Source organism: Chiloscyllium punctatum, chromosome 7 (assembly GCF_047496795.1).
Source record: "Chiloscyllium punctatum isolate Juve2018m chromosome 7, sChiPun1.3, whole genome shotgun sequence".
In the NCBI taxonomy this organism is placed as follows: domain Eukaryota; kingdom Metazoa; phylum Chordata; class Chondrichthyes; order Orectolobiformes; family Hemiscylliidae; genus Chiloscyllium; species Chiloscyllium punctatum.
The window spans coordinates 49,030,779-49,053,215 of record NC_092745.1 but is presented as its reverse complement, the minus strand read 5'-3'; the positions used below and the strand labels follow the sequence as shown (position 1 = coordinate 49,053,215).

At 41.6% G+C, this 22,437-nt stretch overlaps 1 protein-coding gene across 6 annotated transcripts in view; it reads right to left on the bottom strand.

Moving 5' to 3' along the window:
• Window positions 1-22,437, bottom strand: part of LOC140479628 (BMP/retinoic acid-inducible neural-specific protein 3-like) — a 186,390-nt gene that overhangs the window by 34,077 nt on the left and 129,876 nt on the right. For all 6 annotated transcript variants that reach the window (XM_072573515.1, XM_072573511.1, XM_072573512.1 and 3 more), the window contains 2 exons: window positions 16,363-16,599; window positions 6,825-7,047 (listed from right to left, as the gene is read on the bottom strand). In XM_072573515.1, the coding sequence (XP_072429616.1) occupies window positions 6,825-7,047; window positions 16,363-16,599 (460 nt within the window). The remainder of the gene's footprint in view (window positions 1-6,824; window positions 7,048-16,362; window positions 16,600-22,437) is intronic.

Below are 22,437 nucleotides of genomic sequence, written 5' to 3'. Positions count from 1 at the left end.
GAAAGTTTCATAGGGATACGGGCCAAGTGCTGGCAAATGGGACTGGATTAATTTAAGATATCTGGTCGGCATGGACAAGTTGGATAAAGGGCCTGTTTCAGTGCTGTACATCTCTATGACTCTATGACTCTATAACTGTGAATAGGCAGTCAGAAGAGGAACTCGGTGCTGGGAGAATCTCAACACGGTTGAAGATGCTAGAAATGAAGTAGATACTGGAAATGTCTTTGACCTAATTCTGCATGAAAGACTCTTAATAAAACTACAACTCAAGGGATGAATTAGAATTGGATCAGTGCCAGACCAGGTGAATCACTTGGATACGTAGGAACAGGAGGAGGCCATTCAAACTGTTGTGCCTGGTCTGTCAATAAATTAGATTAAGGCTCATCAGCTACCTCAATGCCATTGTTTTGGACTATCACTATATGTTGTGATGTCATCCATCTCCAGAAATATATTAATTCCTGTCTTGAACTTACTGAGTGACTGCTGTTCTGCATCCTTTGGGGATAGACAATATGAGCAATTTACCATCCCGAGTGAAGAAGTTCCTCCACATCTCAGTCATAAATGGTCAATCCTTTATGCTGGGACTATGTCCCCTGGTTCTAGATTCACAGTCAGAAGAAATATCCTATCTGCGCCCAACCATCACACTTTTTAAGAATTTCTTACATTTCCAAAAAGATCAGCTCTCCTCCTTCAAAGCTCTAGAGAATATGTAAGTTGCAGTTTCTTCAATTGCTTCTTCAAAAAAAATAGCCTCATCCCAGGAATTAGTCTAGTAAAGCCCTATGGCATTCCCTCTATGGCAAGTATATTTTTCCTTAAATAGATTAGATTAGATTAGATTAGATTACTTACAGTGTAGAAACAGGCCCTTCGGCCCAACAAGTCCACACCGCCCTGCCGAAGCACAACCCACCCATACCCCTACATTTACCCCTTCCTAACACTACGGGCAATTTAGCACGGCCAATTCACCTGACCTGCACATCTTTGGACTGTGGGAGGAAACCGGAGCACCCGGAGGAAACCCACGCAGACATGGGGAGAACGTGCAAACTCCTGCACAATACTCCAGGTATGGTCTCACTAAGGCATTACATAAAGTGTAGCAAGACATCCTTATTCCTGTACTCAAATTCCCTTGTGATGAAGGCCAATATACAACTTGCCTTTGTAGTTGCTTCTTATACCTCCATGGTAACCTTTCAGGACTCATGGTCACCATCATCTGGTTGCTAGCCTGCATATGATTTCTGAAGTGCCAAATGAGATTGATGTCTTGTCTTCTTTTCCTTGTGTAATCCTTGATTACTTATTAATTTCACCCTCAATTTACCTGAATATCTTGAGGACAGATTTAGACAAAAACATCCCTCACACAATGCCAGGTGGACTCAATTCTGTTACTATCTGCATGAACATTGTTACTCATCTGTTCTGACAGGTTCCTCAGACAGGTTCCTCAGACAGGTTTTGCATGCCACTCCCACTAAAGGAGAATGAAATTTCTCACTGTCATTTACAAACTTTCCGAGTGCATGAGACTAGGTAATTGTTACTTTCCTTTCGCTCCTGAATGAAACCCCTAGCTGGAGAAATCTTAAATCAAATCTTACAGGAGATGACATCTATTGAGGCAATCGGAAATATTAAGATGCGTGAGGGCAAGCATGTGTCCTTGTCCAGAGCACTACTGGGATGATCAGAGGCAGCCTTTCCACTTCCAGCTGGGTACAGAGTTTGTGTAGTTGCGCATCACCATAAACTCGAAGGAAAAGGTGGCTTCAGGAATTGGGACAAACAGAATGAATTATTCATTACCATGCAGAGCTCGAAATATAAAACTATTTTTTAACCTGCCTGTAAGTAATTAGTCTGACGCTAATTATAACTCTACATCCAGTGATAAGTTCACAGATAATACAGGGAGTGTAGACATTGTACTGCCCAATACTGAGGAGACGTGCAGAGTTAAGTGAATCCAAAGATGTGCAGGTGAGGTGAATTGGCCTTGCTAAATTGCCCACAGTGTTCAAGGAGGTGTAGGTTAGGTGCATTGGTCAGGGGTAAATATAGGATAATAGGGTAGGGGAATGTCTGGGTGGGTTACTCTTTGGAGGGTCAGTGTGGACTTATTGGGTCAAAGAGATTCTAATTCTAATAGGTAGAGAATGTTTTCCATCGCATATTCGTACTGATTGTTTCACTTCCTGAACTGTAACTACAGACAAGGATTAGCAACTACATTGCTCAATTAGTGGCCGATCCCCTTGGTACAATGTTTGCCTACAGGTACCTACTTGACAAGATGTGCTGCTGGTTTGAAAAAAAAATCGGTGCCAATCTGCCATACATTTCCCATCACACCAGCTCCAGGTTCCTTGCTGCCAGCAATTTCTCTATCCGTGTTGAAAACGCAGGATGAAACTTTAATGCTCATAGAGTGCGGAGAAGGGCTAAAATCGGCCTCCGAGCATGTTAATCTCAGAGCAGAGGTAATGAAAGGCACAGGATGACAGGCTGATGTCAGATTACCTCCTGTAGGTGCCCTCACAGTGCCGGTCTTAAAATCAGTTTTGTGACGCCAGAATCACTCAACTTTTGTTGAATTTCAACACAGTAGAAAACTGCTGTTACTGTCCTACCAAGTGATTAGCAAATGCAAAATCTTTCGCTGGTGGTGAGTTGGGATCTTTTTCGTGCATCGGTGACTGTTCAAATAAATTCTCATGCCCATGGATGGAAATATCTGTCAAAACACATTTCAGAGCTGACCAAGAGCACTTTCTGATACAATCCTCTGAAAATACACAGAACGTCAGCATGTGGTATTACTTCAATCTTTGCTTCTAAACTTCAAAAAGAGTATTTGGCGAGATCTGATGTAGTCACTAACTGCTGATAATGGCTGCTAGGAAGTGTTAACTTGCTGAAAAATGGGTTGCTGGAAAAGCGCAGCAGGACAGGCAGCATCCAAGGAGCAGGAGAATCGACGTTTCGGGCATGAGCCCTTAACTTGCTTCCAACATATTTAAGGTGCTGTGCACATTACAATATAAAATCCGTTAAAGAAAGTGCAAAATGATTTATAATGATGACACCACAAGAGGGTAAAACTATCAGGAAAACCACACAAGCTACGCCTCTTTTCCCTTGAAAAGAAAAGACAAAGGAGTGACCTAATGAAGATCCTTAAATTATGAAGGGCTTTTTAATGGGAGAAAGTTAATGATTATATGGAATACATTCTTTGTACATTCACTCTGGCAATGAGATGAGTTATCTTCTCATTTATTTAGCTGGACTGTAGTTTTACCAATGATCAATCCCTATACTAACGTAAGTCCCTACTTTTACAGACTTATGGCAGATGTCATTTGTGTACGATTCCAAAACTGGGGTTAACTATCTTAGATGTCACAAATGAACAAACCAAAGGAATTCTGGAGAAACCCATGGTGCAATGAGAACATAAAATTTTCTACCTCGCGGGCCTTCAAGATGATTAGCGTTCATGAAATTAAGGAGAAGCTAGTGATAACCATGATCGTAGAGGATATGTTGCTAGAGTCAGATAGGATAGCAGGGAGGAAGATCATGTGGAGTATTAATACCAGCATAAACATTTTGGGCTGAATGAAAGGTTTATGTGTTGGACATTTAATATATTACTATGAGCTCAGCAATCGTGCTAACTCCAGTAGCATTTTCCCATGAGCTTAGATCATGAGTTGGAGATGTTGACTCTTCCCTGGTGCTTGGTTCCTCAGGTGTTAAGCCATTCTCCAATGACTCATCCAGTTCCATAAGTGAGCTGGGCCGGTGAATATCAGAGGGCACTTTCCAATCACTCTTGCTGGCAGACATGGTTGGATGGTGATCCAATGCGAGAACTCTGGCTAATTTCCTCCTACTCAACAGAGTGAACACAAACCCTAACTCCGGAAGGCATACGGCAGGGAAACAACTGCTTCCATTTCACCAGACCTTACTCGTATTTGTGTTTCCCTGTTCCGAAGAAAAGTTGTGTTGGATTCAAAACGTTAACTTAATTACTCTCTCCATTCTTGCTGCCAGACTTGCTGAGGTTCCCAGCATTTTCTGTTTTTATTTGAACCTCCTGCCATATATTTCATTTAAATCTCCTCTTTTCACATCTCTTGTTTGGTCTCCAACTCCTGCCCTCCCCCGCAATCCCCCCCCCCACCCTTATATACTTCTTTACTATTTGCTTCACCCGATCCTTGTGGTAGTAACTTTCACATTCTCGTCAGTGTTTGGGTGAAGAAGGTTCTTCTGATTTCTTTAATATTCCTGCCCGAGGGTTACAAAAACAAGGAGTTGATGTTGAACTTGGTTGAGATATTTGTTAGACCTTAGCATCCTAGGGATGAATGATGCATTAGAGAGAGTACAGAAGTGATTTACAAGAATGGTTCAAGGGATCTCAAATTTTAGTTATGAAGAGAGACTGACAAAGTTAGGGCTGTTGTCCTTGGAGAGAAGAAGGCTAAGAGGTGATCTGACAGACACTTTCAAAGGTGGCTGAATAGGAAAGACAAGGATAAGAACAACAAGGTAGAGATTTAAAGTTCATTGCAAAAGAAGCAAATGTGAGGTGAGATTTTATTTCTCACACAAATGGTTCAGGTTAGGAATTTTAGGAATTTCGAATTAGGAATGGGACCGCCACCACTTTCAAGTTCCCCTCCAAGCCACTCACCCATCCTAACTTGGAAATATATCACCGTTCCTTCACTGTTCCTTGATCAAATCCTGGAATTGCCTCCCTAATGGCATTGTGGGTCAACTCACAGCAGGTGGACTTCAGTGGTTCAAGAAGGCAGCTCACCACCATCTTCTCAAGGGCAACTCGGGACGGGCAATAAATGCTGGCCCAGCCAGTGATACCCCCATCCCACAATTGAATAAAATAAATTGCATGACTCGGAAGTGTGCTTGAGGCAGGTTCAATTGGGGCATTTCAAGATGTCCCTGGGTAATTATTTAAATAGAAACAACATGCTGGTGTCTGGGGAAAGGGCAAGAGAACTGGCTAACAGTTGGAGAGACAGCACAGATATGGCTGAATGGCCTCCTTCTGCGCTATAGCAAGACCGCAATTGGATTTCTCGGGGGCTATCTTACATTGATGGCCCATAGTTATGCTCTTCCTCACAAACATTTTCACACCACCTTTTTATCTTTTAAATGCCTTTATTGTTATCCACACCACCCTTTCTCAGGGTAAAAGAAGTGATTCAGCCTGTCCCTTCTTTTTCCTGATATGTATACTCACACACGTCTGTCAAATAGTCTCTGTACCTTTCTGGTGCTCCTACATTCTATTTATAATATGGCGATTAAAACTACATGTAGTATTCCAAGTGCGGAGTAACTAGGTTTCAACACAGGATTAGCTCAGCTTCTCTACTTTTCAATTCTATCCCCGAGAAATAAACTTTATATTTGCATTGTACAATTTTTGGCGTTGTACAACTTTTAGTAGCTGATGTAGTTGTAATCCAAAATCCCATTGCCTCTATTCTTTTCCCACACCGAGACTTGCACCTTTCAAATAATGTGACCTCCCTATTCTTCAAAACAAAATATACTTCCTCAGATTTAAATGTGCTGAACTTTGTTTGCCCTTTCGATACGATCATTAATGCCAGCCAGGAAATTTGTTTTAATTCCCTTCAGCATTGATTACATTCAACAAGGCCACAAATTTCATTAGCTGCAGCTCGATGAGCTTCTAATTCCGGATTTTATGAATTAAATTTGAATTTCATTGCTGTTGTGGTGGAATTAAACCCATGCCCTTCGAATAATAGTCTCTGGATTATCATCCTAGTGACATTACCATCACATCACTATCTCCTGCTGTTAAAAGGTATAAGTCACATTATGGCATGCAATCTTGGTTAAAATCCTGCTAATTAGGTAAGAAATTACCATGAAATGTATGGACTCTTACCCAGCCTGAGTGAATGAAAGGTTTACAGAGGGCTGTTAGAATAGATACTTAGTGTTTGACAAGGCTTACGAAAGTCCATCCCCTCAAGCTCAAAATGTGTGATGGATTGAATTTGCAGGTTGCGTTTCATCAGGTATGTATGTAACTGTTGTTACTGATAGTTAATTCCATAAGACATTCAGCACATCGAGAATGCTCCACCATTCAGTGAAATCATATTTGACTTGATAATCCTCAACTCCATTTTCCTACGTTTTTCTTACTGATTAAAAAAACTATTCATCTTAACCTTGAATATGTCTAAATACCCAGCCTCGACATCTCTCTGTGGTAAAGAATTTCAAAGATTCACTTCCCACTGAGAAAAGAAGTTCCTTTTCATTATTAAATGTGGAACCCTTTGCTCTCAGATTTTGCCCTCTGGTTCTAGACTCTGTCATCAAAACGAAACAAACATTACTCACATCTGCCCTGTCAAGTCTTCTAAGATTCTTACATGTTTCAGTAAGGTCACCACTAATTTTTTTCTGTGTTTCAGCAAGTGTAGGCCCAATCTACTCATCATTATTGCATATTTACGATTGCTGTCAATGATAGGAATTGAGATACAGTGATAACTACAAAAATCATTAACACCTTTGAGCTTCAATACATTTTGCTGTATCATAACCCTGTCAAAAAAAAATGTGCATTCTCCTACATCACTCATGCATACCCAATGGTCTTGCCATATAGTAAACCAATCACATTGCAGTGCCAAGCCTTGTCATTCAGGTCTCAAATGGAAGAGTATTTTAATAACTAGATGTTGTTGTGTGTGAATATCCTGTACCTTTCTCTGGGAAGGACGAATTTCGGTTGTTTCTGGCAGCGCTTACTTAGGCTGAAGAGTTTGCGGACGGTCTTCTGTGCCTTATTGAAGAGTCCCTTTAAGCTGGCCTCCAGCTGCTCATAGCGATGCTGGAGACGGAGGTCTATTGTCCACAGCTGCAGGAGAGTCGAAGAGTTCAGGAAATACTCAGTCGGCAACTTCTTCAGGAAAATCTTGAACTCATCTGCATGGAGAGTCAGATAAAACACGGATTACTCAGGAGTCCAAGGAGACGATGTCACTCTGCAAAAGAACATCCATTCTGTAAGCAACTATACAGGTATCAATAACATTTCCAAAACAAAACTGGGAAATGTTTCTGAGTGTTGAATCAAAGTAAACCAACAATTTTGGAAGGAAAGATCGCAAAACTCTTGCAAACTTGAGGCTTAGAGTATCGTGGCAACTCATTTCAGAGACATTCTGGGGAACAATTCCACATGTTATCACTTTTTGATGAAAACCCTCAGAAAATGTTCCTCTCTACCTTCCAAATATGCTCATGGCTACCAAAAAGGAGCCTGGCTGCTACATAGCAAGACTGGAGTTCTAGCTTGAACAGGAGTTTCTGTTTACAATATGCAGCAGTAGGAAGTAACAGCAGGGGAGAGTCACGGTATTAAGAGGGAAATGACCGGGATAGAGGAAGCAGCTTGGAGAGAAAAGACGGAGGGGAAGGAAGGGGAGGGAAACTGACCAGTGTGATATGAGATATAGGTGGGATGGATGTGGCTGAGAGAGGAACCAGAGTGGTGGGGGAAAGACTGGAATGGGCATGCTTGGGTGTAAGGGAGGTGGATAGGATTGGCAGTTGATGGCTGGGGGAAAGAACAATGCCAGGAGGAGGACAGAAAGATTGTTGGGGAGTGAGAGAAAGTGGGCATTGAGTGGCAGGGAGAAAAACAAAGATTCAAGGTGGCAATAGAAAAGATGACAACAAGGAGGAAAGGGCAATACTGTGGAGGAAGGTGATTGCAAAGGTCTATTGTTTGACTTAAGGGAATGGCTTGATTGTTTAAGACATAAGCAAATAAAAAATTGTAGCAATAGAGAAATAGTTGTCTGAATGTAGCATTTAATCAAAAAGATCTGAAACATTGCTTAATGCAATTTTAAAACTGAATGGACAGTGGTATATCCCACTGGTATGTGAGGCACAACATAAGTGATGATTCTTACTTTTTTTCTGACAATGTATGGCCATGGTTGCAAAGTGAATGTTTAGCTGGATAAAATTTCTAAGAATAAATTTATCCTCAATCTTTACTGCTCTCATACCTAAAAGGAAAATGTGCATCTAATTGGCGGGATAGAGAGTGCAAGGAATGAGACATGGCACCAATGGTTGAAACGCAAATGATTAGTGAGTTTTGAGAAGATTTATAGCTCAGGTTGAGGATCTGGATGCAAGCTTGCTCACTGAGCTGAAAGGTTCATTTTCAGATGTTGTGTCACCATACTCGGTAATATCATCAGTGAGCCTTCGGTGAAGAGCTGGTGTTCCTGACCCGCTATTTATGTGTTTAGGTGGGTCACTAAAACCAGTGCTTCACCAGAGGCTCAGTGATGATATTACCTAGTATGGTGATGCAGCGTCTGAAAATGAACCTGCCAGCTCAGCGAACAAACTTGCATCCAGGCAAATGATTTTCAAACTGTTTGAGAGGAAAGTCTGACTTTGTGGAAATTGCAGACAGAGTATATAGCTGCATAAATACATAACAGTCTTTCGATATACTGTTGCATGATAATGTCCACACATATTAACTTAACTAATGTGTGTGGCCTTCTATAGGGTAAGGACTAAAGCTAAAATTAAATAGATTATGCATTTATCCAAATAATTTGAAAAAGTGTTGCAACATCAGGTTTTCGAAAGCCTGTAAATTGTAACTTGTTTAAGTATAGTTGGCTTCTGCTTTTTGGCAAGGAAACAAATTGGCTCTTTCTGAAAGTCAAAGAAATAAAGGGAGGAATAATTAACAAAATTGCTAGGCTTCAAGCTGAGAATGTCACGCTGCCAGAAAAAGTGATCAGCAAATGTCTTAAAAGATCATACTGTTCATGATTGTTCTGCTGCACAAGTGGTTTGTTGATGACATGAAAATTCCGTTGGGTTTGCTGAGCTTTTTATGAAAATAAAATGATGAGCATGGGCAAACATAATGTAGAACATAGCATTAAAACTTATGACCACCAAATTTAGCTGCTTCAAGTTTGGCTTTTCTCGGTGCTAAGAACACTGTTTTTGCTCTGAAATTCCACCCACATTGTGCACACAGACTTCTGGTGCAAGTTGCACTGGGTAATATTTCAGCAAATGTGTTAGCCTGCAAGCTGGGAGCACTTGTCAGAAGTACGCAAAGTTGAGGCATTGTGACATCAATCAGCACGAAACGGAATTTATGGCAGCTCTAACAAATTTGAGTTAAACACTCCTGCTATGGTACTTTTCCAATCTCAGACAGATGAGAACTCATTTGACATCTCTGCATCCACTTTCAGGTTAGTTGCTTCTTTATTTCTACTAACAGTAACTTTAATTGTGGGAAGTATTTGGTTGTGCAACGTCTGCCGAAGAATTTTGTTTTAACTTAAGGAATTCAGCATGAACTGTTTGCTCTCAGATGTCAATGCAGTGGAACATTCCCCTCCCCCCCCCCCCCCCCCACTTTGGATGACAGCCCTACTATGAGAATGAACAGAGGTGGCGTGAAATAGGTCAAGCTGCTTGAAGGGGAAGGGCAGGGCCAAATTCTCAGACTGGAATCTCAATGAGTAATTGCGCGTTTCATTTTCACTAAGGATGTCTTCACTGACATCTGCCACCTGTTGCAACCATAGCCATAAGCTGCAATGATACTGGATTAGTGGTGCTGGAAGAGCACAGCAATTCAGGCAGCATCCAAGGAGCAGTGCTGTGGTTTTAAGAGGTGTGTTTTGTCCTGGTTTCTTTTAGAGAGAGAGGTTGGGGGAAGAGATGAAGAGCAATCTATGAGAAAATAAATAAGATGGGTGGTAAGTAGAAGCCAGGGAACTATAGACCAGTGAGCCTGACATCAGTGGTGGGCAAATTGTTGGAGGAATCCTGAGGGACAGGATTTACATGTATTTGAAAAGGCAAGGACTGATTTGGGAAGTCAACATGACATTGTTTGTGGGAAATTATGTCTCACAAACTTGATTGAGTTTTTTGAAGAAGTAACAAAGAGGATTGATGAGGGCAGAATGGTGGACATGATCTATATGTACGTCAGTAAGGCATTCGAAAAAGTTCCCCGCAAGAGACTGGTTAGCAAGGTTAGATCTCAGGGAATACAGGGAGAATGAGCCATTTGGATACAGAACTGGCTCAAAGGTAGAAGATAGAGGGTGGAGGTGGAGGGTTGTTTTTCAGACTGGAAGCCTGTGATCAGTGGAGTGCCACAAGGATCAGTGTTGAGTTCACTACTTTTCCTCATTTATATAAATGGTTTCAATGAGAGCAGAAGAGGTCCAGTTAATAAGTTTGCAGATGACACCAAAATTTGAGGTGTAGTGGACAATGAAGAAGGTTACCTCAGACTACAACGGCTCTTGATCAGATAGGCCAAAGGGCTGAGAAGTGACAGCTGGCGTTTAATATAGATAAATGCGAGGTGCTGCATTTTAGAAAAGCAAATGTTAGCAAGACTTATACAGTTAATGCTAAGATCCTGGGGAGTGTTGCTGAACAAAGTGACCTGGGAGTGCAAGTTCATAGCTCCTTAAAAGTGGAGTCGCAGGTAGATAGGATAGTGAAGAAGGCATTTGGTATGCTTTCTTTATTGGTCAGAGTATTGAGTACAGGAGTTGGGAGGTCATGTTGCAGCTGTACAGGACATTGATTCGGCCAAAGTTGGAATATTGCATGCAATTCTGGTCTCCTTCCTATTGGAAGGATGTTGTGAAACTTGAAAGGGTTTACAGAAAAGATTTACAAGGATGTTGCCAGGGTTGGAGGATTTGAGCAATGGGGAGAGGCTGAACAGGCTGGGACTGTTTTCCCTGGAGCATCAGAGACAAAAGGATGACCTTATAGGGGTTTACAAAATTATGAGGGGTATGAATAGGGTAAATAGACAAAGCCTCTTCCCTGGGTGGTGGAGACCAGAACTAGAGGACATAGGTTTAGGTTGAGAGGAGAAAGATATAAAAGAGACCTAAGGGGCAACCTTTTCATGCAGAGGGTGGTACATGTATGGAATGAGCTGCCAGAGGAAGTGGTGGAGGCTGGTACAATTGCAACATTTAAAACGCATCTGCATGGGTATATGAATAGGAAAGGTTTGGAGGGATATGGGCTGGGTGCTGGCAGGTGGGAGTAGATTGGGTTGGGATATCATGGACGAACTGGACTGAAGGGTCTGTTTCCAAGCTGTACATCTCTACATGACTCTATGTGAAGCCTTGGGTGTCTTTTTAAAAGTTGGAACATAGAAACAGTCTGAATGGGAGTGATCAGGTTCCCAACTATAGGCCCAGGGATTTTACGTTTAGGATTCAGCAGTGGTTGCTGTTGAGTTCTTGAAGGAATAGAAAATATTTTTTTGCACACCCTTCAGTCACAGCCAAAAGCTGGGGTTTCTCTACCTGCTACCAGACTTAGATGTCAATCTATTTTCTGAATTTGCCTTTTGCCCAGGGTGTGTAATGGAATGTTCCGATATTGCAACAGTTAATTTGTAATAGTCATTGTATCTGTTATTCTGTTACTTTTTCCCAGAGTTAGGTTAATCCAATTCCTTCTTTATTTTGTTGTATTTTAATTATAATGGATGAATAAAGTTTATTTGGTTTAAAACCAGTAAAGTGACCAATCAAATTGCATCTAGAATGCAGCATCTTACATTTACCTTGAATGTAAGGAAAAAAAAAAGGTGTCGACTATATTCCAAATATTTTGAGGGGGTTTGGTCTGATCCATAACCTGCTTCACAGCAGGACTGTATTAACAATGGACGAGAAAGTGTCTATGATAATAAAAATTTATGAGGCTAAATCTTTGCAGGCTGGTAGGTGACATTTGAACTATTTTCCAGTTTATCATGTACTCTTGCATAACAGAGGTCACTGAGGCTCCATATTCCAAACCAACTGGATACAGAAAGACATCTGAGTGATAATATATCTGGTGATACAAGCTTAAGTCCCACCAGAATGAATGGTGAAACTTTAATTCAATTAATTAAGCAACCTAATGAAAGAAACCAGTCTTCGTCACAATGATCATGAAGCTAATAGAATGTTGATTAAAAAAAAGGAATACAATTATTTTCTCATGTTCCCATGGGAAATAAACCTGCTGCCGTTATCTGATCTGTTCTATGTGTGCCTCCAGATCCATCACAATGTTACTGATTCATAACTAGTCTCTGAAAAGGCCTAGCTAGTCCCACACTTGCATTAAACAACTGGACAGATTGCTTGGAAGTGACATCAATATACACTCTGCCCATTTAACCCGATAAAGCGCTCCTCACAAACATCTAGCACTTGTGATCAAGCTTAGCTGAGTCAGGCAACAACGTGTGGAACCCATCATCATTGATGCTACTCTTCAACCGTTTAATTCACTTCATGCTGAAAGCACTGGGAACAGCAAATACTATGGACCTGATGAAATCCCAGCAGTGCTGTGAAGACTTACGCTCGAGAGCAAGCATATGCCAACCGAGCTGTTCCAGTACACCTACAATATTGTAGCCTCCCATCTCAATTGTTCAGGTTTCTCCTTAGAAAGCACTTTCAAAAGACTGAAATATTTGACTTTGAGCTTTATTTCCTTATTTTTCGACTTAATACTAAGAATTACTGCAATGTGTAACTTTGTTCTTTCTTTCTATCTTGTTCTTAAGATTCTGTACCTAGACACTTCTACTGAAGATGGTGCCTTGTGAGGTGACAGTATACACTATTCACCTAAACTTTTGTACTTGAGAACAGTAAAATTTAAGTCTAATCCAGCCAATTACTGACCCTTTATCTATGCACAATCCTCCTCTTCCAGCACTATGTTACCCTTGTTCCCTACTCAGCATGTGCAGATCCCATCTCTAAGCTATACTTCAGAGGATGTGCAGATCATTTTCTGAGCTGGTGACCATGAGTATGAAAGCATGCTGTTTCTGCCTGTAGTCATGTGCCACTTTGACCTGCATAAGAGAGTTAGGAATGTCAGTGAAAGTAATGGAAACTTTTTAGTTAATATGATTGTCATCTTCCAATACCCAACAATGTGTGTAAGCTATGGAATGCGGGTGTGAAGGTTGAGGTGTGTGATGTTGAGGTGAGAATCTTCGGTGGGTCTCTGACTGATGGAAGTTATTGAAGTGTGGTGCTTTGAGCGGAGCACAAAGTTGTTGGTGTGGGATTTTGCATTTCAAGATAACTTCACTAACCTTAACTGTTTGACCCAGGACACTGAGCATCATGTGCCTGGACAGCTGCTTCTACTGCCTTCTCAGAATTGGTCAGGAGGGATTTCTGGCTTTGCATTAGTAGAGCATCTCTCTTCTCCTCTCAATCAATATGCAACACAGCATCAAATAACCGTATAGAATACTTTCTGCTCTGCTCTAATTTTGCACTCTCATTTCTCTCTTCCACAACTAGTTTCACTAGCTACTCCAGTTGGAATACACCTCCTAATTAATAAGTGCAGGCTGGCTTTAAGTAGTAAAGGATAAACTCTGGAAGCCAGGCACCTGAAATGACAACAGAAAAAAGCAACATGACTGGCAGTATGTGTGGAGGGAGAAAAAGAGTTAAGATTTTTCGGCAAAAAAAACACTGTGTCATCAGAAGAAGAGTTTCATTCAACTCGAAGTGTTGATTTTGGTTTGCTCTCTGCGACTGCTGCCAGACTTGCTGAGAGGTTCCAGCGCTTTTCTGTTTCCATTTGGCTCTAAGCAGTGTTGACTAGCTGAAAATGATGCTTCTGTCACACAAACCCTGAGACCCTGCTGCAGCCTGTAGTCAGACAAATGTTGCTTTGGCACTGGCTCACGTAGCCATCATTAAACCTCAGTGGACATCACTTTGTGTCCTGACTGCATCAGAAGTAGCAGGTGTAGGTAATGTGGAATTTGACATATATGGTACAGAAGTAGGCTCTTGCGGCAATGCGGTAATATCTCTACCTCTCAGCTAGAAGGCTCAAGTCCCATCCGCTCTGGAGGTGCATCTCTGAACAGGTTGGTCAAAAATACTAATACAACACAGAAACAGGCCATTCAGCCCAACTAGGCCATACCAGTATTTATGCTGCACTTAACCTCCTCCCATTTTTTTATCATCCATCATTGTAACCATCTACTATCTTCTTTCTTATACTTGTTTAGCCTCCCCTGAAATGCACCTGCTTTATTCACTTCAATCATTCAGTCATCTCTCCCAGCTTCCATTGTGGGAAATCTCCGCGCTCACACCACAATTTGGATTAAAAGGTTTCTTCTGAATTCTTTATTGAATTCTATCTTACATTAATGGCCTCCTTTTATGCTTTTCCTTACAAGAGGGAAATGTCCCATCACGATAGTTTCTTAATTTCAATGACATCAATTAGGTCACCAGTCCACCTTTATTTTTCAAGAGAAAAAGACACTCACCCAGTTAGTCATGCATTGCAATTCCATTCCTGTTTTGGGGCATGTCCAAATTTGTGGTCTATGTCTCCTGAGATCTTACATCACTAACAGGTGCTAGAGGCATTTAATAATCTTCAAAACTATGTCCACATCAGAGAAATTCAATGTCAGATTTTGAGATTGTGTTGAATAATTATCATAAGTGTTTAGCAATAAAAGCCCCATCTCGGTGATAAATGGAATCAACTGACAGTTTGCATTACCAGCAATATAGAGTCATCACTCTCAACTGTCGCCCAACATTGATGCAAACTGCTCTTGTCCTACTTAAAAATTACTGATGGACAGAATGTGACCATCCAAGCTCTTTACAAAATCAAACAGCAATGCATTTTTTTGCGTACATTCTGAGTACCTTTGGTGCCTTGCACAGAGAATGGATTTATCGCTCTTGCCAGACTTTCAGAACTAAGAGTTGTATCTCGACATACAACTTAATCTCAGATATCTGTATCCAAACTGACATTGGTCAACCTCCATTTTATTATCGGACTTGGCAAATTCTTTCAAAGGTTAAACAGTCTCATCAGATGCATTGTCACAGTTAAAACAATACAATATAATTTTTATTCTGAAACAAACCAAGGGATGGTAAGTGTTTGGATTCCACACTTGAGTAGGATTTGACAATGACCCAGGATTATCCCAGAATGTCTTTCATTGAATACTTAAACCTCCTGAGATAGATTGAAAGGAAAGTGATACAATAACATGAAAACAAATTATTTTTCATTGATTCATTTTGAATAGTTTTGTTTATTAAGTATAGAAGTATTAGACCAGAGATAAAGGGTCATGTGAATGAGTGCAGTGTTTGGAGACAGGAGGCCATCGAAATAAACCTCCAGATATTCAACAACCCACGGTTAGATATTCCAATGATGAGATGCTCTTTTAAGAAGCATCTCAAAATGACTGCCAGACTACTCAGACCCCTTCATATCATGGTAGCCCACAAACCTACCAACATACTAAAACAGCAGCTAATGAACTTGAAAGACCCTGTACAGACAACAAGCAAAACTAATGTCATTTGCAAAATACCATGCAAGGACTGTAACAAACACTATGTTGGATAAACAGGCAGAAAACTAGCCACCAGGATACATGAACACCAACTATCTACAAAAAAACATGACCCACTCTCACTTGTATCCTTACATACAGATGAGGAAGGACACCATTTCGACTGGGACAACACATCCATTCTAGGACAAGCCAAACAGAGACACGCACGAGAATTCCTAGAAGCATGCATTCCAACAGGAACTCTATCAAGAAACACATTGACTTGGATCCCATTTACCACCACTGAGAAAAAGAACAGGAAATGGCATCACCACAGGAAATGACATCACTGCAGGAAATAATGTCACCAACCCAAGGAAACCAACTTAAACCCAAGGAAACCAACTGAAATCCAACTTAAATTTTTCAACCTTACTCAAATCTCTACCCAGTTCTATTTGGATTAACCCATAAAACTGCACAACCCGGATGAATAATTGGCTCAAGGCTCATTTCCAAAAAAAATGACATGACTCATAGCAACATGGGAGTGGGAATGATGCTTGCTGAGTATTTTCAAAGAGTGCGGCCTCTGGTATCGGACAAGTCGCAGGATTAGGATTGGAGAGAAATTCATGAATGACAGCAATAAGTACAATGCTATTCACTTTGGCATAATATGAAGATGAAGGCAGGCACAATTAATTTCTCCATTCACAATTAATTGTCAAATATTGTACATTGCCCCCTCCACTGCCCTCAATGTGCATTCATATAAATGCTATTGCAAACCATTAGAAGGAGAAAGAATTACTCCAGCTCACCCGACACTTCAAACTCTTTGTTGTAGTTGGTCCAGGTGTCTGTTACCCACAGCAGGCTTTTCTCCAAGGCTTGGATATCCATGTAAGGACAGTTACACTCTGGGTACTTGGGTGTACACTGGCACCAGCAGTCATGGTTCTTGCAGATGAAGCTGCCCTCCGAGTTACAGGCGATGTAACTGAGAGCAGCTTCAACAAACCGTTCCTGTAGGTGCACAGGCAGAACGTTCTGTAGGCCTGGAATAACAAGGACAATGAAAGGTTAGACAAACACACACACAGAGACACAAATGGGAATAAAACAATCACCATTTTCTCACCAAAGCTCGGCAGTAAATGTGCATCACTGATACATACAGTACCCCGGAGGGCCTCCGAGCTTAGCTCATCTCATGCGATCGGGTTGCTAAAAATCGCTTCAGCGAGGCTGGGCTGGGGATAGGGTGTGGGAGCAGGGAAAGTAAGTTTATGCCCTTGTTCTGACACTGCAGTGAAGATGTTGACATATAAAAGTCAGAGGAGGACAGGAATTGGGGGGGACTGAGCTCTTGTATAATGCCAACAGGCTGTCATTGTCTGTGGAACCATCAGAACTGCACTCCAGTATAATTGTTCAGCATGTGTCCATGAAGATCTATCCCAGTATGAACTGCAGCAATCTCTGTGCTGTGGATAAGTGAAGGCTGCCAGTGGGCTGTGTCTCAGAGGCAAAGCAGGCAGTGTCCTTTGGACAATATCTTTAGATGTATCAGCAAGGATTGACTGTTCACCTCACCTGTGTACATAAGATAGCCTTAATTCACAGAATACATCAACCACAGCCAGAAATTCAATAAAAATCTGTGAACCCTGCAAATCTGCTTGCACTATGTCAATTCATAAATACATCAAGATACTGGGTGTCAAACACATCTTTGTCCTGTTGCATTCAGTGCTGGTTTGAAGCAGGGCCGCAATATCGCTAGTCTTTCTGACTCACTGTACCCTCATTGCCCTCTCAAGTAAACTTAAAAGTTTATTTTGGCCTGGTACCATTGGAAAAGCAGCAAGTGATGCTATACCAGAGTCCTGGCCAATATTTCTCTCTCAATCAGTGTTACTAAGGCTAATCCGAAAAATCCCATAACGAAAAGCTCGAGCCATCTTTCAAAAATGACGGTGGATCATTGAACAATTAATTTAAGGACAAGATTCCACAAACATTTTCATTGCAATCACAATCACCTTGAGACTTCTTGATCCATCTCAGCTTCCTCCTGAGGTTCCCTGCTTCACAAATGCCAGTTTTCAGCAAATTCTGTTCACTATGTGGGAAATGCCAGTATGCAATGGACTGAGCAAAGTCTATGGTCCTGATAACATCAATGCTATAGAGTCAGTACATTGTGTTGCAGAGCTAGCTATGTCCCTAGCCAAGCTGTTCAGGCACAACTACAACACCAGCATTACCCAACCATAATGGGAAATCACTCAACAGTCTTGCTCAGGAAATACAGGACAAATTCAATCTAGCCAATTACCATGCCATCAAGTCTACTCTTAATTATCAGCAAAGTGAAGGAAGGGATTAAGAATTGTGCTATCAACTCATGCATGTTCACCAACTGTGGGAAAAGATCTGCTCCCTGCCTACCCATAGTAGGCCCACACAGAACATAGGAAAGCAAACTTGGTCAAGCTATACCAGAAACACCCAGAACGCCTCAGCAGTGACCAAACAGACTGACAAGTGAAACCAGACAGCACTCGCAGACAAGGGTATATACACTTCCCAAAAGGCAGTAACAATACCTGGTCAACACAGCTGTCTCAAACCTCTGAGGGTAGTCTCATAACATAGCAATACCAAAGCTACACAAAGGAAAGGTCAGACGGAGAGGCACCACCAAGGACATCACTCCCAGGACAGGGACAATGGAAACACCTTATTGTTTCAAAAGAGACATTCTCACCAGCCTGCAAAAAGAACTGAAATCTCCTGATCCCATCAAAGCTCATTGATACTGTCAGGATGTTCCATTGTATCGACAATCAGGACATTCTTCACATAACTGTTTCTCATTTATCATCATTGTAACTAGATTACTCAATTTCCAAATACATTGTATCTTGCCCCATTTTAATTAACCTTATTTTACAAGATTCTTATAAAACCTGGCTTCATCTTCAGCTCGAAGAAGAGAACCCTTGATCTCCCTGTACAGACTGTCAGTGTCAGCCTAGTCAATTTCTCTTCCAGCGATATCACTTGTAATAAACCGCTTGTCAATTTCATCCAGTCTGGTTTCTGTGGTCTCAGCTTTATTGGGCTAATTTCTCCAAATCCAATGGTCAGCTTGGATTCCACCAGGACCACTTAGCTCCAGACCTCATTACAGCTTTTGTATTGGAATATTCTCCAAATAACTAGTTGAAAATGAGCTCATTGTTATTCCAGGTTGGCTGTTGGGTTGCGCCCACAGTGCAAAAAGGGGCAGCAAGATGGTTCAGTGGGTAAAACTGCTTCATAGCACCAGGAACCTGGGTTCAATTCCAGTCTTGAACAACTGTCTGTGTGGAGTTTGCACATCCTCCCTGTGTCTGTGTGGGTTTCCTCAGGATGCTTTGGTTTCCTCCCACAATCCAAAGATGTGCAGGTCAGGCGGATTAGCTGAGCTAAATTGCCCCTAGTGTCCAGAGCAGTACAGGCTAGTTGGGTTAGCTATGGGAAATGCATGTTTATGACATAGGGTAGCGGTAGGTCTGGGTGGGGTGGAGGGTCAGTGTGGACTTGTTGGGCAGAATGGTCTGCTTCCACACTACAGGGATTCGATGAAAGGTGGTCTATAGACTGTAAAGCATTTGACAAATCCTGAACTTGTGAATGTGTTTGTGTTACTGTGCTAATATTTCATGTACAAAGATACAGCTGAATTGGTGGTGGGGGGTGATGACCGTGAAGTAGTTACAGTTGAAAACTATTTGATGGCATATATTTGGGTTGAATGAATAGAAGCTCATTAGCGAGGTATTTATGTGGAGGCTCTGGTCGATGTTGCACTGATATTCAGGCCTATTGTATGTAGACTGATGATCATTCAGCTGTGTGGTTCACTTTCAGAAACAGGGTGTCTGGTCTGGGAAGATGAGGGCCAACATTACCCACATAAAAGAGGTAGGGAGGGACATGGGGCTTGGATAAAGAGGTGCTGAGCTTTTTTTTAAGGATGGAAAGCTGGTGAATTTCATGGGAAGCTCCATATCAAGAGAATTGGTTTAACCGATTCTGTTTGAAGTGTTTTTGGTTTTGTGTGTGTGTACGCGCGCACATGTCTATGCATGTGCATGTCTGTGCGTGTGTGTGCATCTGTGCGTGTGTCAGTGCACATACGTGCACGTATGTGTGTGTGTCCGTGTGTGTATGTGCACACGCGCACGTGTGTGTGTGTGTGTGTGTAAGTGAGAGAGAGTGTGTGGGGTGGGCTTGGATTAAATCCAGAGAGGAGGAAGGGATAATGGAGGTGATAAGAAGTCAAGGCATCTAACAAGCAAGCAGAGTGAGTTTGTTTAGCAGCGTATTCATTATCCCAAAACTCCCTTTGACATGATGCACTGTTGCCAGTTTCAGATAATGGTCTGAGTACAATCATTCCCAGGAGAGTTATTACTGAAACAGCATTTTCATCAATAGACTTCAAACTAAATCGATACGTATTATTTCCTTGCATTTCAAAACCCCTGAAGCTTGTTATCAAGATATACTGAGTGAAGATTCAACATTGGCTTGCTGTGGCATCCCCTGTAGATAAAACACACAAACTGGCATCACACAGAACTGTTCTCTGGTGAAGTTACACAGAGCCAAAGAAAAGTAGAGCACACTCAAAAACCCACACAGCAGCAGCCTCTATCTGTTGATATAATGTAGGCGCTGAAAGCCAGACTGAATGTTGGCCAGCTGCCGGCCAAGCTTAAAAGGTCAGGCAGCATCCGAGGAGCTGGAGAATCGATGGTTCATCAGGAATGCAGGACTTATGCCCGAAACGTCGATTCTCCTGCTCCTTGGATGCTGCCTGACCTGCTGTGCTTCTCCAGCGCCACACTTTCGACTCTGATCTCCAGCATCTGCAGTCCTCACTTTTTTCCTGCCTAACTTAAAGACACACAACAGTTTTCAACAATTCAACATGGCCCAAGGGACTAGAAAAAAAGGGGGAGCACAAGACTTGGACGGAACACCAGCCCAGGCATTGTGCAAACAGTTACCTCAGGGCTTAGACTGCAAGCAGATCCAAAAAGACCTTCATCTGAAATGTGAGAAAGTCAATGCCATTGTACATTTAACCCATGAATCGGCCCATTAAGTCCAATTCCACTTGCCATGAAAAAATCCAGTCAGGTCCATTCTCTGCTCAATCCCCATAATTTTATTGTCTTTCAACCTTTTGAAAATCATGGATTGTTTCTGTTTTGTTCCTTATGTTTGGGTGGGGCAGGGGCAGGGGCCTGTTGTTTGCCTCTGATAATTCTGCAATAATCCATTACATTTTAACAAAAGTTTTATTTGCATTATAACACTACATATTGATATACATATAAAACTAGCTCTTCCATGTGATCCCTCTACAACTCTCAATTGGATCGTGGTTGCTGAAACTGCCTCTTGTTGCTGTATTTTTGCCTTCACTTCCTTAGAGTGAAAAGACAAATTGATAGTGTGATTGGCTAGAACGTCATGTGGTATATACCTTTTGATCACTTTCCCATGACTGAATATTACTTAGGAAGTTCTTCTCTAGATTCTGTACAGCTTACTTTTTAGAGCAACTTCATCTGTTTTAATGATCAACTTCAATTTTAAGCATGCTAGCCTACAAAGAAGTGAAATGTATTAGAGATATAAAATACATCAGTTATTACTCTAACTTTACATGGTTAACTTGCCATGATGTGATCTTTGAATTTCAACTTTGTCCCTACTCACTTGAGTGAAAAGGATTACCATTTGATCTACTTTAGCCGTCTTAATTTGTCACACAAAATACTAATGCCTGTACCAGTGACTTACTTAAACTTGGTAAGATTTAACAACCAGCATTTACTGCCTGGATTATTGATTTTTTCTCAGGATGTCTAACTTATTTGACTCTCCAACTTCTTGGATGTAATTACATTGTAAATTTGTTCACTGTTTATTTTCTTCACTTGCACGACTCGAGTGTAGCATTTCTTGAAATGACCGTGTTGGTATGAATTTAGCATTCAGCTCCACCTGCTGGGCAAGCTTCTCTCTTATGTGCCTTGTTCTGCTGTATCTGAAGCATTTGAAAATGGTGGTTGGCATGCTGTCAGTACATTTGGTAGTTTTTAGACATGCTTTCTGCTCATGGGGCTACTTACTGTACTAACTTGTTTCAGTATCGCCCTGCACTATACCCTGGTTTAGCTGCCAGACCTCAGATTGTCTCTCAAACTGTATCAGTATTAAGCTCTTCTTGGACTGTTAAAAACCTGACAATGCCCCTATCATGTCAACTGTGCAGTTGCACATTAATGTCTACCTGATATCTCAGTGTGCACAATTGCTGGTAATCCAGGAAGATCACTCATGAAGGAATCAATAGACTCCTGTGGTGTCCGTCTCTGTTTATTAAATCTAAGTCATACGCTGACTGAATCTTTTCAGCCACTAACACATGCGTTGATGACTTTCAGGAATTCATTGTGAGGAGGTTAGATTACCTACAGTGTGGAAACAGGCCCTTCAGCCCAACAAGTCCATACCGACCCTCCAAAGAGCAACCCACCCAGACCCATTTCCCCCTGACTAACGTCCCCAACACTTTGGGCAATTTAGCATGGCCAATTCACCTAACCTGAACATTTTTGGACTGTGGGAGGAAACCAGAGCACCTGGAGGAAGTCCACACAGACATGGGGAGAATGTGCAAACTCCACACAGACAGTCACCCGAGGCTGGAATTGAACCTGGGACTCTGGTGCTGTGAGGCAGCAGTGTTAGCCACTGAGCCACCGTGCTGCCCCAGCTTTCAGCCACCCATGATCTGGCCACGAGACAACTGACCCAATTGTCCT